At 39.9% G+C, this 16,667-nt stretch overlaps 1 protein-coding gene across 3 annotated transcripts; it reads right to left on the bottom strand.

Annotated features, from left to right (window-relative positions):
- Window positions 1-35: 35 nt before the first annotated feature.
- On the bottom strand, window positions 36-14,817 carry LOC125023387 (synaptosomal-associated protein 23-like). 3 transcript variants are annotated; one of them, XM_047610611.1, is made up of 8 exons: window positions 14,683-14,817; window positions 10,057-10,171; window positions 5,739-5,780; window positions 5,465-5,513; window positions 4,765-4,882; window positions 3,462-3,635; window positions 3,190-3,334; window positions 36-2,163 (listed from the first exon to the last, which is right to left on the bottom strand). In XM_047610611.1, the coding sequence occupies exons 2-8, from the start codon at window positions 10,111-10,113 to the stop codon at window positions 2,101-2,103; spliced, it is 648 nt and encodes a 215-aa protein (XP_047466567.1). In that variant the 5' UTR covers window positions 10,114-10,171; window positions 14,683-14,817; the 3' UTR covers window positions 36-2,100. The 3 variants fall into 3 exon arrangements, with proteins under 3 accessions (XP_047466567.1, XP_047466566.1, XP_047466565.1); XM_047610610.1 differs by lacking the exon at window positions 14,683-14,817 and adding an exon at window positions 14,468-14,638; XM_047610609.1 differs by lacking the exon at window positions 14,683-14,817 and adding an exon at window positions 13,655-13,677.
- Window positions 14,818-16,667: the final 1,850 nt, after the last annotated feature.

The raw sequence follows: 16,667 nt of genomic DNA, 5'->3' as shown, positions 1-16,667 counted from the left end.
CGTCTTTGAACACATCACAAAAGGCCGCCTAAAAGTTAACTTCAGCATGGATTTATTGAGTACAAACAAGTCAACAGAGGCAGGCGTTTACACAAAAGGCATTTTTTTTTCTTTTCCTCTTCAAACCGAGCTAATTTCAGATAAGACGAGCTGCGTTGCGAACGTATTCAAAAACAGACAAATAATTCATGTATTTACATTCCAGTGACTGTTGGTTAAAAAAAAAAACAATGAACACAGAGCCCCACGTCAGCAGGGCCACTCTAGGCCGGACTAATTAGAGCTCGGCCGACAAGTAACAGTCCGAGGATGATCTCTCACAGCGAGACAATGCCCTGAATAGCAGTTCATTTCAATCTTTATGAACCCCATAGGTGTGCGCCCGCAGCTGAGCGCACACATTATCATTTTTCTTCAAAACAAATAAGGCGGGAGACGCGTACGAGAGATGCTTTCAGCGTACTGTATCAATTTAGCGTTAGCCAATTTTCCTCGGCGAGGCCTTAACAGGAGCCGCCAGGACTCATTCTGCTCCTATGCTTACCCCCTAAAAAAACAAAAAAAATGAAACGAAAAAAACTTTCATTTACATGTGGACTTGGAGCTGCCAGCAGTAATTTCGAGAACTGGCTGCGTCGTTGACAAAACAAATTTTCATCTTCAGATATTATCATTTTACCGTCGCTGTGCCGCGTGGACTATTTACAGGGCCGATACCAGAGCAGTCTTTTGTGATACAACGGCTGTTACAACACAACCATAGACCGTCTACGACAAGGGATCAACAAGGTCCTCTCATATTTTCCGGAATCCATTTTTTTTTGGACCAGTTTTTTTTTTCTTTCACAAAACTGCTGCATAATGATATGAAATTACCAAGCTCATTTGTGTGGTTCCAGACTGAACATTTACACTTCATACGTGTCCACAGTTGAGAAACAGTTCATTTTCTGCGCATCACCATGAAAAAGGCTCCTGGGTAAGCTGTTAAATCTCCTCTGAATCTCCATTAACAGAGATGTAACGAAGAAAGAAATGAGACTATGCGGTTAATAAACAGCTACAGCAGGTTTCGGTATTTACATGCTTTCATATTCGGTGTTAGAATAAAGTAAAGTAGATGATTTAGAGGAGGTGATATTACACCGACTATCCTTCACACACAAGGTCAAGAGGTTACTATATGATGTGTTTTCAACAGCAGGTCAGCGCTTTCTTTCATATAGTTACCTTGACTTCATTAGTCAGGAATTAACAAAAAAAATCATTAAATTGCTCTTGTTCAGGGGAAGGTGCTTTGAATTCCAGCGTGAAAACATCTGAGAGGACTCACTCCAAAGCACAACGTTTAATATATTTCTTTTGAAACGGCCTTTTCATCCGAAGTGGCACAAATGACATGGGAACAAAGTTTTTTTTTTTGTTTGTTTCATAAAGGACGACTTTATTCTCAAGTCATTTCTGCTTGATGAATAATTAAATAAGCATACAATTCTCAAAATAATACACGATACAATACATTTAATTACACAACGAAGGATTAGAGTAAGGCGAGTCTAAGGCCGAGGATGTTACAGAAACTACGTGAGGCCGAGGCGACGGCTCATCAGTGTGGATCAGACAGGCTTCGATAGGAAGGCAAATCAGAGGAAGACGTACGAATGAAAAGCAGCCGACCTGTGCTGCTTCCCTCCCTGTCAACGTAATGTGATATGATTCAACAGGCCTGGTGCGTATTTGGTATCAAACAGCAGCGATAGCCAGTCACTCCCTCATTGGGGCAGTGTCTGATACCCACACTGCTTCTCACAGTCCAGCATAATTACATGCACGTGTGTCACCGGGCATCAGTGATGGTGGACGACAAAAAACAAAACAAAAAAACTAACAAAAAAAAATCCATGTTTGTGTTATTTATTTACATCTTGGTGCAGTGCAAGCGGACGCACTGCTGGTAAAACGTCTTCCCAACAATTCACGTTTGTGTTTGTGCATGAGCGCCGTAATGCAAAGTGTGTGTGTGTGTGTGTGTGTGTTTATGTGTGTAGCGAAAAGAGGCTCAAGGTTGAAAGATAAAAATGGCAGAAGCAGGATCCTCGTCTATTTGATGAGCTTGTTGGCTCGCTGGTTGGCTTCGTCAATGCGTACTTTGTTCATGTCCGCCTAAAAGAAAAGAAAGAAACGGGATGAAAGGACAATCATAAAAACAATCGGATGTTTTTTTTAAATCTCAAAACCAACTTTAACTGCTTTGTACAACATAAAGGATTTCTGAGAGGCGGATGTATAGAAGTTGTTTTTTGGGGGCGGTTGTCTAGGAAGCCACAAACTGAAGTGTTTGGCTGTTAAGTGTAAATGTGTGAACACGTGGGCAGACGTGTCACTGTGACTGCAGAGCACTTTCAGACCAATAGACTATTCAAACCTTAGGATAAGTTTACACAAGTTTCCTGCTACAGTCCAGACAACTGGGACATGTGATGCAAAGAAAAGGAACAACACTACCGAGTAAACCGGGTAAACATCGTGAGCAGCAACGATTCTTAGAAAACTCAACATTTTGCCAGGAAGTAAAATAGATTCAACACATTCACACCCCGTTCCTTCTCCACACTAGTGACGATTAACTGACTAAAGCTCAACAATGTACTAAATTAAAAGTCTAAAGAGAATTTGTTATGTTATTATTTCATGAATTTAAAAAAATGTGCTTTTACTTTTTGTTGGCGAAAAATACTCAACATAAATCCACACTGAAAATAACACTGACATAAAGTGTTGCACAGTAGAGATCACTATTCAGGACATTGCACATGACTGATTTAAAGTTGACTGATCCGACATCAGCTGCATGTTTAATGTAATAAAACAGTAACATGTTGATAAAAAGAAGGAGTTTGAATACTTTCTGAACTCAGGGTTCATCCTCAATGTCTGACAAACATTTTACAATGAGGTTCAATGAATAAAACGCAACAACTTTTGTTTGCGGGCAACTTAAAAATGAAACAACAACGATATTTAGATTCTGTGCCTCTCGCCGTGATACAAAGTGTGTTTCCTTGAAGACATTTTAAATTAATTTTCTTCCCATTTTTTATACATTTTTAAACTCATTAAGCTCCTGTACTGTTTACATCCCTGCATAAATTCCCCCCAACACACAGGATACAGGCATTAATCTCTTACCTTATCAGTGATGCGGTCAATCTGTTTGTTCTGACTGTCTATCTCGTTGCCCATGTCCAAAGCCATACTCCTCAGGTTGCCGATGATGCTGCCGACCGCCTGCAGATTGTCCTCCATCTCATCCTCGCGTGCATCGTTGGTTATTCTGCACAGCAGACGCAAAGTTTTGTTTACACCCAAGGGTCTGTCACCATGAAATGATTTATACTAAACCAGGTTTTGTTTCTGCTACGGTAGAAGAAGATTGTCAAGAGTTCGATTCAGGCCCCCACCTCTTGACGTATTGGCCCGACTGTGCCGAGGTGTCGACCTGGGCAGACTGGCCGTTGCGAACACCCGGGGGCTGACTTGAGACGACTTTGGAGCCGTTGGCGCCGCCTTCGCCTTCTCCTCCTCCAATTCCCCAGGTATTCTTGTATCGTGAGTCATGCTCGATTGATGACACCCTGGAGGACAAAGCAGGAAGTCAGACGGCACGAGGAAATCCAGTGGTGCTTCAATAATAATAATAATTAAAAAAACTGTTTTCATGTACATAAAAGCATTGACTTTTAAGGCTAAAGGTCCATATACGGATATAATCACAGTATAAATGAACAGTGATGAAGTTAAAGGCTGCCTACCTTATGCCTTCATATTCAAAGTATCTTCTACTCCAAAACGAAAGCATTTGGGGGAGAATTTGTACCGTGCTTAGAAGCAAGTATGATTTCGGCCGCCACACAAACTGACACTGCATAACAATGTGGCTTCACGGGGAGAGTTTCAAGAGCCCACGGCACAGACAAACGCATCTGTCATGTTAAAAACCTGACAGGAACACCGTCACATTTCCTACCTGACAATGCTCACAAACACAATCCTTTCACCATGATGAAAATATATATATATATATAGATTCTGAAATGGTCGTAGTTCACGATGTGTTCGAGTGAAATCACCCTGACTGATGAGAGTAGCGACAAGGAAGTGTTCATGATAAGAGGAGCTGAGTGGGAGGAGCCAGCGAAGCAAAACAACATGTTTCTTGCACTTCTCTTCTACCACTGTGTTACCCAACACAGGCGCACGGGTCTGTCTCTGGACAACATTACAACCTAACAAGTTTAATGCATCGTTCAGCTTTAATTATTTCAGCTTTACGACACTCGCGAACCGCAATACCCACGAGCGCCGGCTGCTGCTCCAGTGTAAAATGAACCCAGGCAGAGTTGAGAGCAGTGGAGAATTAAAACAGCTTAAGCACCAATAACCTTTTGTGTCCTTTTGGTTTTGTTTATAGCACTGCTCCGACACTTCAAGTGATTTTTGGTTTTGGTTTTAAACAGAAGAAACAGACATTTAGTAAAACAGAAGTTCATCTTTTGCAGTGTGGCTCAAACTTAGGAGGTTTTACAACAATACAAACTGTTTACCTGTTCTTTATATTATCTATGGAAATAGATAATCAAGATACATGACGGCACGGACATAAAAAACTATCAATATTGTCACAGAAAATGGGTTTTGCGCATCCCAAACACATAAAACGGTAATAAAAACAAAGCGTTCAGCGTCTCTGAGTGCGTGTTGTACCTATCACAGGGGCAGACGCAGAGGCCGCAGCACTTGGAGAGGTCGGTCAAGTTTTTCTCAGCCTGCTTCATGTCCTGGTTGATCTGGTCCATTCCCTCCTCCACACGCCTCAGCTGCTCTAAAACACACACACACACACACACACACACACACACACACACACACACAGCGTAAGGCCCGACCATATCCCACACTTTTATTTTTAAACTACATTAAATTAAAATTAATGACCCCGATGGATTTCTTAAATTGGGTCAATAACTGGGTCACTACAGTCTAAAAAAAGTCTGACAAATAATTACAAATGCACATTTTAAACACACGCCTTGAAAAGCATTTACATGTAAAGGTTAAAAACACAATAAATAAATCACGCCGCGACTTCGTGTTCCTGTACGCGAAGCTGAAACACAGATTTATTAGCAACTATTTAACATTTAAATGGCGCGCTGAGCGGCTGCAGGCACTCAGCGATGTTAGCTCAAATTAATTCAACGTTCATTTATATAATACATAACATATCTGCCGGCACAAGATCTTTAAACATCTTCGTCCTTGTGTTTTCTCTGTGATGAGAACATCCTGGACGTGTTCCCTGTGTAATCATATGTGACTCACGTTAAAAAGCCTCTTAAAAGATATTTATTGTTTAAATTAGACAATAAGATGGAAAGAAACAGTGTTCACACTGTGTACTTACCTCCTTGTTGGTCCAGCATCACCATGGTGTTGACGCCAGTTTGTTTGCTCTAAAAACAAATACATAAAAATGTTTAGGAAATTCAGACCCAAATGAATTTATTCGTTGTGACAAGTGGAAATAATTGAAAAGGATACTGGCCTCGTACAAAACTACACTGATAATAATTGATTGTAGCAGATGATATTCTGCTACAATCACTGATCGCAGACTTTCTACAAACATTTTGCAGCCGTTAAATTATATCAAATACAATATTTTTGCTTTGCCTCACCTCCTCTGCCATCTGTAGCATCCTCCTCGTGCTTTCCAGTGACTGTGGAAGAAAAGAAAAACAAGAGTTGTTAGAAAACAACGAGAAGTGAAGACAGTTATTTGCTAAAAGCGGTTTGGAAATACAGTGAGTGAAAGAGACTAAAGGAGAGACAAATTGATTCGGTGGACAAAAGGGATGATGGATTTTCGCGCTAGTCTCCATTCGTTTTGAACGTTGTTTGTAATGTGACTGAACGAAATGAAAACGGGCGCACACGTTCGTTTTTCAGACAGCTTCTCTGTAACTCAAATTTAAGAATGGATTTCTATTATTTTACATTTACAGCAACTTTTTCCAGGAGTTGGTAGAGCTCACACAGTTTATGTTGGGAAATGTGACAGATGGTTGCTACGGTGAATGTGACCTTAAGAGACAGACAGAGGGGAATTAAACAAAAAAGGAGACAGAAGTAAGAAAGTACAAGATAAGAGGGACGAGGAAAACGGAAAGATATACAAGATAGGAAAAACATGCAGGAAGCTACACCATTAATATTGTATGAGGTGATGGCAACACACCTATAAAACCCGATCTATGCGAGTGTAAAGCAGGAAGTTATTACTGTACATTGTCTGATTTCATTCCCCTGCACTTTGCCTGTTCTGCAAAACACAACCAAACTAATGACTATCAAAGCAGGTAAAAGTGAATAAATAAAACATTTGCAAAAGGTTATTTGGGGTCTAACCCAACAGACTAAAACTGGTCTAAAACAATCAACTTTTTATATATTTTCTTTTTTTTTTTATCAGGGCTGAAATAAATTCTTACTTAATTAGTTGACAAAACCTAATCAGCTTTTGTAATAGATGTGATAATCAAGTGTTTATGGACTTAGATGGACAGATTAATTTCGTTTGGGTTTTTGGTTTGTTGGTTTAATAAAACAAGTAATTCAATAAGTAAAATCAGTCTGTGTAATGGATTTTCTTAATATTTTTACTAGAAACTGGCAGACAGGTTGATTAAATATAACAGAAACAATCATCAGCATGGCAGCGCTACTTCTGTCTTCCATTGTATTCTGTGTTATTACGTCTGGGTTGGAATGAAAAATATAATATAGAGAGGAATATCTCTACTTTATTACAAACACTAATTATAACTCAGAGAGAAAGCGGAATACTTTCCACAGCAATTTAATCAAAAACTTGATTAGACGACCAATAGAAAATGAATTGATTAGCTCTCTGCTGTTCTTTTCAAGAGCACAGGTCTAAATATTTCCGAGTTGGACGTCTGTCAGTTGTTGGATTTGCTCCATTGTTTGTCTTGTGTTGTAAGTAAAATTAATATTTTAGTTGAATTTGATGACTGGTTTCAGATCAAAGGCAGCAGAAACGTATCCGTGTCTCGTTGTCTTAATTCCACTTCTTCGACCAGACTGCTCTGCTCTCATCACCATCATCAATAAAGTAAACATGCATATGTCAATAGGTTGCAATGTTTACGCCCCATACTCAATTACAGACCCTGAACCCAACAACCAAAAGTGTGGGAATTTATTAAACAGACACCAGCCTTGTTAAAATTAATTAGCCTGTCACAGCAGCGTTTAAACAGAGCACATCTGCCTTTCTGACCTCAAACCACCGTCATTTCTGTCGGTTCTGTTTGGTTGTTGGTTGGTGTTTGGTGCCCAGGAAGTCCCCGTTGTGTGGTCACCTGTTGTTTTTTTTAACAAAGACTCTCTCTGGATGTTAATGAACTGCTTTCCGGGGGCGTTTGCAAGTTGTAAGCAGACGGTGTTTGCACACATCCACTCAAAGCAAAACAAAGCAGATTTCAATTAACGGCAGGTACGAACCGTCTGCAGACAAACAATGCAGCTGCATTTCCAATTCAAATCAGCACAAGCCACTGCAAATTAATGGCAGAATAAATTGGACTAATTAGTGAATAAATCTTAGTATTATCGGGCAAATGTCGCGTTTCAAATCTTTATTAACAGATGTCATGTTAAAATATTCCATTACGATTATGTACGAATGAAAACGTGTCCGTTTAGTGTTTAGTGGTCGACCAAAGAATTAATCGACTCCTCAGAACGTATTTAAAAGATTAATCAAAAAAAATTATTGATGCCCTAGTTAATAGTGTGAACATGCCAGGGACACGAGCGTACGGTGAGAGACTGAAAACATTTAAGGCCAACTGGAATGCAGTCAGATCAGGTGAGTTACGCCTTTTGTGTCTCTATTAATAGCAGTAGCTGTGGAGAGAGAGCAGCGCATCCAAAGAAGCGCGGAAGCGGCTCGGGGCACGACTCCATTGTAACCGCCGCTAATGAACTGCTAACAAGTGAGAGCGGGGACCAGATTCCTCGCTCTCCCCTCGTTACGTTTGCTCTGAATACATTAATGGAGGGAGTTGAGAATCAGACAAACATGGAATTGGCGAGAGGGACGTGTAGAGCTCAGCCAGGTTTCTGTTGGCTTAGCCAGAACATCACTTGGGCAGATAAACATTACATTATGCCTCCTAAAATCCTTGAACTTGGCTAATTAAGCCTGAAATCGCCGCCGTGGCCAAATTTTCCAGATTGGGGTGCTGTGACAAATCTTTGAGATGCAGACAATTGCGGGGGTATTTTTATCATTTGTTTTGGGAGGGCTTAAATGGGAGTGCAGCTCGGCAAGCGGTGCGCAGGTTCCAGCAAGCGACATGCAATGTTTTGTTTTATTTTTAACTGTTATTCCACCACAAAACAACATCTATTAACTGGCTGCGATGTATCAGGATGATGAGCAGGGAGATGGAAATGAGTTTGTTAAATGCTGAACAGCCCCGACATCGCAAAAAGATCTTTTACTAAACACAGTGAATTCCGACGTGGTCCTGATAAATTGTCAGCCACGACAAGACGGCGTTTCGAGAGAGTGGTTACCCAAAGTCAGAGCGCTAAGTAGCATTAGAGGAAGGACCCTCCCACTCCCTGTCGCTTCTACGATCTCCTACGTCAACCAGGCAGCAGTGGAAGGAAGAAAGAGATAAAAGGTCAAGTCAGAAAACACAGCAAAGAAAAAAAGAAGTTAAGATACAACCTAGAGACAGTTAGTACAGCGTGCGTAGCCACAAACCCCGGCTAGAGTACGTTTATTTGCCTCCATTTGCATTAGATCGCTGATCGTACGATGCCCTGGAGTGCTGATTAAACAATTATCTCCTTGATAATAAAACACTTAGATATAGCTGACAACATTCAAGCTGTCAAAACCACAGAGGGGGTACGAGAGCTATCAGACTAAATTAGGCAGAAAGCTCCGCACACTTCCTTTTAATGCGCGGCTTTATAATAAACTTGGAACACAAAGAAGCTAATTAACCACCAGGTGCTCTTTAACGGCTACAATGCAGCAAAAACCCCAGATAATTCATTGTTTTGTTTTTTTTTAGTTTTTTTGGGATGATTTTCAGTCAAAACATCTTGTAAAGAAGACGAGGTTATGAATAAATTATGATTTTCCTAATGGCGATAAATAATAAATATTATGCTTAATTATAGTTAGCATGAAAAAAAGTATTCAGACAATTAAAATAAAAGATAACTGATTATATGCACCGATAAAGAATGATGTGTTTCACATTATATTATAATACCTTAATACTCATTCAGAGGAAGATGAAGGATGAATGATAAATGATGAACGCTTTCCTTTCGCTCTAGGATTATGTGCTTCAAAGGGGCCATTTGTTTTATGTGTTTCCCTAAAAGCCTAACTATTTCTTCAGCTTTTCGTTTCCACATATAGAAACTTTTCTTTCATCTAAGCATTTGTTTGTGGATGATTAGCATATGTGAACTGGTCTTTATGTTGCAAATCAAACCGATACTCCACCGACAATGTTCCTCTTTTCTAATCAAATACTCATCCTCTTCTAACAAGCTCTGCGACTCTCCTCCTGTTTTGATTGCTTCGTATAAATGTCAGGGACTTAATTCGCTGACCTGCTGTACACTGGCTTTAAGACTAGATTACGCTCGTAATTAAATGGATGTTTACGCCGAAATAGGGCGTAACCTTCTACCGAAAAAAGTGTTAATAAATCTGGTGTAGCTTCTCAAACCATTCGTCCAGAATAATCCACTTCCCTGCTGTTCGTGGGCACGCCTGGTATGTTCATAGCTTCACTGTGGGGCTAGGTTTCACAGCTATTTGATACCGAGGCCTTTTTGAATGCAGTTTCCCTTTATGGTTTCATACTTGGTCCGTGCCTCACGCTCTTTAATTTCTCACTGACCATGTGTGTGTGCATTGTTTGTGTGACTCAGCACCTCGTCGGTCACTTGGTTGGCCCTCGCCGTCATCTGCTCTACAGTCATGTCGTCCATGTTGCTGGTTTCCTGTTTGGCCGCTCCTCCCGTGGCACCGAGCTCAATGTTCTGTGGCCTGGAAGAGAAGAGGGGGATTCATACGTCGGTAAATAGCAACACATCGGGGGACATCAATTACCATAGAGCTAAAAATATTAAATATATTCTACACAAGACCATTGCTTCATTAAGAATGCAGCATCACATGGATTAAGTCAAAGTGTTTATTTGATAAAAAAGAAAATGGAAAGATCACACATCATTATTTTTTATTTATTTTTCACATTCTGATTTTGATTTTAGTTTAGTCCAGACACATATGGAGCAGCTTTTAGATCAATCAAAACACTGCTTCTTCTTTACAGCTGCACATCAGCTAATCATCCTAAAATGTAAGAATTAGGGAGTTTTACCAAATAAGAGCACTAAACACTTACTTATTCGCCTCCTAGTTAAGCACAGTAAACAGAGTTCACTGTTGTTTATGTTACAGAAATTCCTGTTTTTTCTTGCATGAATCGCACTAGACTCTTTCTAAACAGTGTGGTGGACACACAAGGCAGAACCTCAAATCAACACCTTAGTGGATCTTATAAGTCTGAAATACTGGAAGATCCGAGGCAAAGCTTGTTCAGTTTAACGTCTCGTGAAAAAAAGGCACAAATCTATACCACTTGATGTCACGTGTGGAGGACACATTTGAGGACAAAGCATTTCAATGTCCAATATGTTCCCGTCACTCATGTGAAGAAGGGAAGAAAAAAAAAATGCAAATCCTAAACAAATCAGACTCTTTTCCTGGCCCTGAAGGATTGTTAGGAATCTGAACACATACGACAGGCTGACAGATAAAGCGTGTAAAGCTCTAGTAGAATCATGCATGTAAACGATGTGAGAGCAGAGATATGGAGGCTGTAATAGGGAAATCAGAGTCAGGGGAGTGGATGGGCAGATATACGCTATACATTAGCGTGGTTAACGCAGTTGGACATTAAAGGAGTTGCAGATCAATGACATGATAAATGCTTAAATAAAGGTTTAGGAGCTGAATTGTGTAAAAATCAACTTAGGTCAAACAAATGTTGTTTTTTGGGAATAACCGTGAATTAATAAATAATGATCTTATCATGCTTATCTGGTATAATTATTTAGGGATTTAAAAGACAGCATCATATTAAAATTACATACATTTCTGACCTTATTTGACTATTTCATCAGAGTTATATAAACCGGTGAATGGCTCTACTTTTTGCCTTGGTCACATTTGTATGACGACCTCCAGCAGAATTTACTTGTATGTAAATATTTTCAAAATGCACGAAATGTCATTCCAAATATACTGTCAAATTTCCCCGGCAGCGTAAATAAATGAAGTTTTTAAATAGATTTAGTTTGGCTATGTATCATTGCCGTTCTGTGTAAGATAAAAATGATAATACAAAACCAAAACTGAGATTCATTTTTACGCGAAATCTACTTTCAACAACAAAGAATTGTTGAAATGATAATGAAAGGATAATGTATGACAGCATGTCAAAAGACTGCAGAATAACAGATGCACAAAACGTGATGATAAAACATTACAAGGTAATTAGTTTTTTTATGGATAGCACAGAGAGGCTGTCTTACAACAGAGGTAATAATCTGCACCTAATTACTCGCCTCAAACTGTGGTGAATGATTAACACTTAGTAGCTATCTATAACTATAAAAAAAAAAAAAAAAAAAAAGAGTAGCTACGACACATTAAATTACAAACTAAACCCAACGTTGTTCGTTCCTCAATGTTAAAGGCTCAACTTACTCAACCACCACAAAACTATTGAAGCTTGAGAGGAACGTCACGAGCAGCTGCTGAATGCAGGCTCCGCGTTCAGATCAGCCTCTAGATTTCATTATCTTGCACAATACGTACAGCAGAAAGGCCGGCATGAGGATGAGTCAACAAGAAGAAGTGAACACCAGAAGAGCTAGTTTTGGTCGGCGACCGAGGGACGCTCGTCCTCAAGGTGGCCATTTTTCTTGCGATGTAGGGCATCGCAAAACTAAAGTTTAGATGAAGAGTTGTGGATGAAAGCAGAAATTAGTAAAAAATTAGTCTGTAGGTTAGAAAATCTATGCAATTTGTCACCAGTCGTTACACATTTAACAAGTAATGTAATGTCACTGAACGATGATCTGAATGATCATCAGTGGGAATTTTCTTGGACATGTCTACACAGTTTTAGTGGATTCATCACTATTTGCCATTACTTCTGAGCTGTAATTGATTCATTTTTTAAATTATTGTTTTAATACTATTTTTTTTCTTTTTGGTTTTTGTGTATTTTATTGTGTTTTGTTTGTTTTTTTTTTTAATCTTGGTTTTAAATAGATTACTGTGTGGACCGGAGGAAGAGTGGTTTCCTTTGGTAGTGACTAATGGGGATCCAAATAAATAAATAAATAAATCTCAGAACAGGATATCAAGGGAACATGGTAACATAGATCACCGCAGTATATCGCTTTTCTGTCCTCCAAAGATGTCACTGGGTGGTTGCTCAGTTTAGAAACGTAGCTCCAGTGACAGGTGTGGTTTCCTTATGTTTTTCCAGGATAATCCGTTTACAGACACGTGCTGTGTTCAGTGTTACAGTCATAATTCTGACCAAACAATGAGCAATTCAGAAGTCAGCAACTCTGACTCGAACTATAATTGTGACCTTCGTGTGGTCCATAATCACAGGATACGCTGTAAAGGCCGCCTCTGACAGGCTTTGGCGCACCAAGTAACATGAGATCAAGCTCATCATGAGCAAAGAATCAATCAATCGAATCAATTTTCTGTGACTGACAGAAATCCAGTTAACCATAAACACAAAGCTCACTTTTTCCACTCTTTCAAGTCCAGAGTTTTTTGTTACCAAAATCCAGAAAGCGCTGCGTTATTCCCGTCCTGCTTCTTCCTCCCCTGTCGCCCCTTTTTCCTTTAAAAGTTCAAGTGACATTTTCCTGTTTTGCCAATAACCTCTGAACTTCAAGTTCCCTTTCAAACCTGCACAACTTTAACATCCTGAGGAAAAAAAAAAAAAACGAGACTAGGAAAATGGAGAGTCTGCTTGGCAGACAGTTCACAAGATTTAATGTTGTTGACTCTGCAGTTTTTTTTCTTTTTTTTTTTGGACAGGAGTGCACATGGTTCACACAAGCTTCACTGCATTTTCTAAACTGATTATTGGACTTGGCAAGAAACCGTCATGAGTTTATGACTATAACACTACAAGGTGGACTCATCCAGACTCGTTTGAAAGGCTTGACAACAGCAGATGAAAATGTCAATGCCAAAAGATCAATTACATGTGCCGGCAAACAGAACCTCTGTAATACAGGAATATTGATTTATCCTCGCGTCTCCGCAATGAGGAGGTTAAACTTAAAGCCCACATGGGTATTTTCTAGATGTTAAAACATGTTCTTTGTGCAATTTAATCTGACCGAGCACTTCCATTTTCACAACACACCACACCACAGGGGTTCACGGCCACTAAAACGAATAATTTAACAAGCCTAGAGGACATACCTATTCATGTCGCAGCTTCTCCACGGCAAAAAAAACAAAAGAAAATGGCTAAAACAACAGAGCCAAGAGGGAAATACATTTCTTGTTCTTCTACCCCAACCTGTTCCTCCAGATCTAAATGCAACTCACAGTGGCGTCTTTTTAAAGTCCCTTCATGCTGACCTCATATCCATCCTCTTGATCTTTTTCCACCTCCAACAAGAACAGGTGACATTTGTTCAACTCGTTTTCTTAAAGTCTGATTTGAGTTAGGACAAGGCGACTACTTTGAGTGGAAGTTAAGCGTTACACGTTTCAGGTTGGCTGATGCCAGACCTCAGTGGAAAACCCAAACAACAGCATGACATCACGGTGTAGCTACACAGTCAAAACCCAAACCGCGACCTATATATCTCAAAAATTTTTTACAGAGAACACATGCAACTTCTGAAAGCTACATTAAGTGCATAGGAGGGGGAAACACAAGACAGATGGTTAATCATTCCCTCGGTTATATTTAAGGTCAACGTTGTATCCACACACCTGACCAGGGTTATCTAATAAGCAGGGGAACAAAGTTTGAAACGTAGTATCCATGTAAATACCTGGTAAACATGTGAGGTTAGGCATAAGGAGAAAGTAATAAGTGAATAAATACACAAATAAATATAAATACAGAAATAAAGCGCAGGCTCAGTGGAGCGTCCCACACCCATGCCAGACTAACTTGGTGACGTAAAGTCCCTACACAACACTTTTAAAGTATGTAAACTAGTTGAAGGGAAACTGACGCAGTGTCAAAAAGTGGCTGAAAGCAGATACACATTTTCTTACATTGTCGGAAAAGTTGCCGTGGTGCTCAAAAGTCGTTATAAACAGGGTAAGATCCGGTGGGAGGCTCGTTAACCCTCCAGCTAAAGTGCTGCTAGCTTGCTAGTCAGCTAGTTCCGCTTTCCCGTCAACTACCCACTTCTCGACACTTCTCGTGCAACTTTGTTGAAGGGAAAGCGACAGGTAGCGAGATATTTATCAAGGGAGTCAATACTTACAGGTAACCTTCCTTCTTTTAAGCAGATGACCTCACAACTCCTCCTTCTTCTTCACGGTATGTGAACTTGGATCTGGTAACTCCTGGATTCCTTCACAGACTCCGACGTCTATCGCATACCAAGTGATGCTTTTACGTGGTGTCGGAAATATCGCGATTACGTAAACGCACGGTAAAAGTTTAAGGAAGTAGGCTAACTATAGACTATTTCACTTGAGTGAAAATAATAATAATAATAATTAACAAAATGTCATAAATTAAAAATAAAAATGCCAAAGCACGTATAATACACTTTATAGCGTTGCATGAATAAATTTAATGATTTTCGTTTGTTATTATAAATCGATGGGTTTTAATATTAACATGCCATGCACTACACATCACCAGGTGTGTTTTATTTATTTATTTTTTCATTGATTTTATGAGTATATTTATTCTCATTTGTTTATTCTATGTTAATTATTTTTTTAACTGAGTTTTTCCACTCTTATGTCGTTGTGTGCCCTTAATTGCGCCATGGGGACAAATAAAAAATTCTCAATTTTCTCAATCAGAATCTTCTTTTGCTTCACAGCTCTGTTGTAATCAAATTCATTTAGTAAATACCCCAAATAAGATTTTGAGGCAAGTTATTTCTAATGTAGTTGTGCATTTCCATTCTACCTTCTCTCCGAGTCATTTTGGAGTCACATGTATTTTACTTTTTATTCCGTTGTTGTTTGTCTAACAGCCCGCAATTGCAAATTAACGCAAACATCGTAAATAAGATAGATCATACATTATAGACGAGAACTTGAGAAGTGTGAAATTCACGGACGAAAGAGTTTCGATACGCATTTGAATGCACCATAGGGTGGTGCGCATGCCCTGACATATGACTCCAGAGAGAGAGAGAGAGGGAGGCGCTGCTCATTTTCCCCACATGAGAGCAGCATTTACCCTTCACCTGGACCTCCCCTTCGCCCCCTCCCCTCTTGTGGGTATTTTGCATGAAGACTGACTGCTGCTGGATATTTTTTCATACTGTTTCTGAGTGATGCTCTGAAATGTGAGCCTCCAGCACTGAATCTGCTGTGTAATTCCCCAAGTTTTATGGTTTAAACCACAAAAGCCTTTTCAAGGTGACTGCAAAGACACCAGGCAGAGTGCCAGCCAACATATCAGCTGACAATGTCTAAAAAGGCAAATGCTTTTTCTTTTTCTCTCTTTTTTTTTCTACAGTAGCCGCAGCTAAATAATTTTTTACACACCCACTTGGGTCACCTACAGCTGACAGACATACAAGCTTCAAATTCCAGTTCCGAATTTGCTCCAAAGCTGTCCTTATCGAACTACCCGCAGTGCCGAAAAAGATGCCTTAGCTCTCTCTGCCCATGTATCTTTTATGGAGTCTACATAGCATGCATTATTCAGCAAAAACACACGTCCCATCTGGACTCCTGCGAGTGTGTTTTTGCATGCATGTCTATGCGCGGGTGTGTGGTTCCTAGTTAACTTTCCCGCTGTGCCATTTCACCATTTCACGCCACATCCAACAGTGCTTGAAGAGCTAAGAATTAGTATTTCCTCTGTAATTACAAGAGAGGTATAATGTGTGTGGGTGTGTGTGCGTCTCACAGAGGATGTGTGCGTGGGATTCAAGGGGAAGGAGGAAGAATAGAAAGTGCGGAGAGAAGGAGGGATAGATTAGGTGAATGTGTAACGGTGGCTACAGATGGCACGTTCAGGATCAAACTCTTTCATCATGCCGTTCCTCATTAATAGAGATGGGAGAGCTGCCCTAATTCCATAATTCTTAAATCATGCCAGTTAGTGGAATATGAGGAGACAAAAGAACAGGGGTTGATAGAATAGATTAGCCTATAGCCTAATAATGTGTCTCGCAGAGCAAGAAAGACGCATGCAGAGACAGAAAGGAAGAGGAAAAGCCTGGAGAAGGGTCGCCATCTGCATTTCCTGGCTTCGCCTTTTGGTTGGTGCCAAAAC

The sequence above is a fragment of the Mugil cephalus genome, chromosome 17, assembly GCF_022458985.1.
Source record: "Mugil cephalus isolate CIBA_MC_2020 chromosome 17, CIBA_Mcephalus_1.1, whole genome shotgun sequence".
NCBI classification, from domain to species: Eukaryota; Metazoa; Chordata; class Actinopteri; order Mugiliformes; family Mugilidae; genus Mugil; species Mugil cephalus.
Note: the sequence above shows the minus strand (reverse complement) of the source record. Positions and strands in the feature narration are given on the sequence as shown.

Bases quoted from the DNA above. Each gene is read 5' to 3' on its own strand.
- LOC125023387 (XM_047610609.1), bottom strand. The intron at 5,781-10,056 runs GTGCTGAGTCAC...TTTCTTCCACAG, and splicing joins CCAACCAAGTGACCGACGAG to TCACTGGAAAGCACGAGGAG. The intron at 4,883-5,464 runs GTAAGTACACAG...TGTGTGTTTTAG, and splicing joins GATGCTGGACCAACAAGGAG to AGCAGCTGAGGCGTGTGGAG.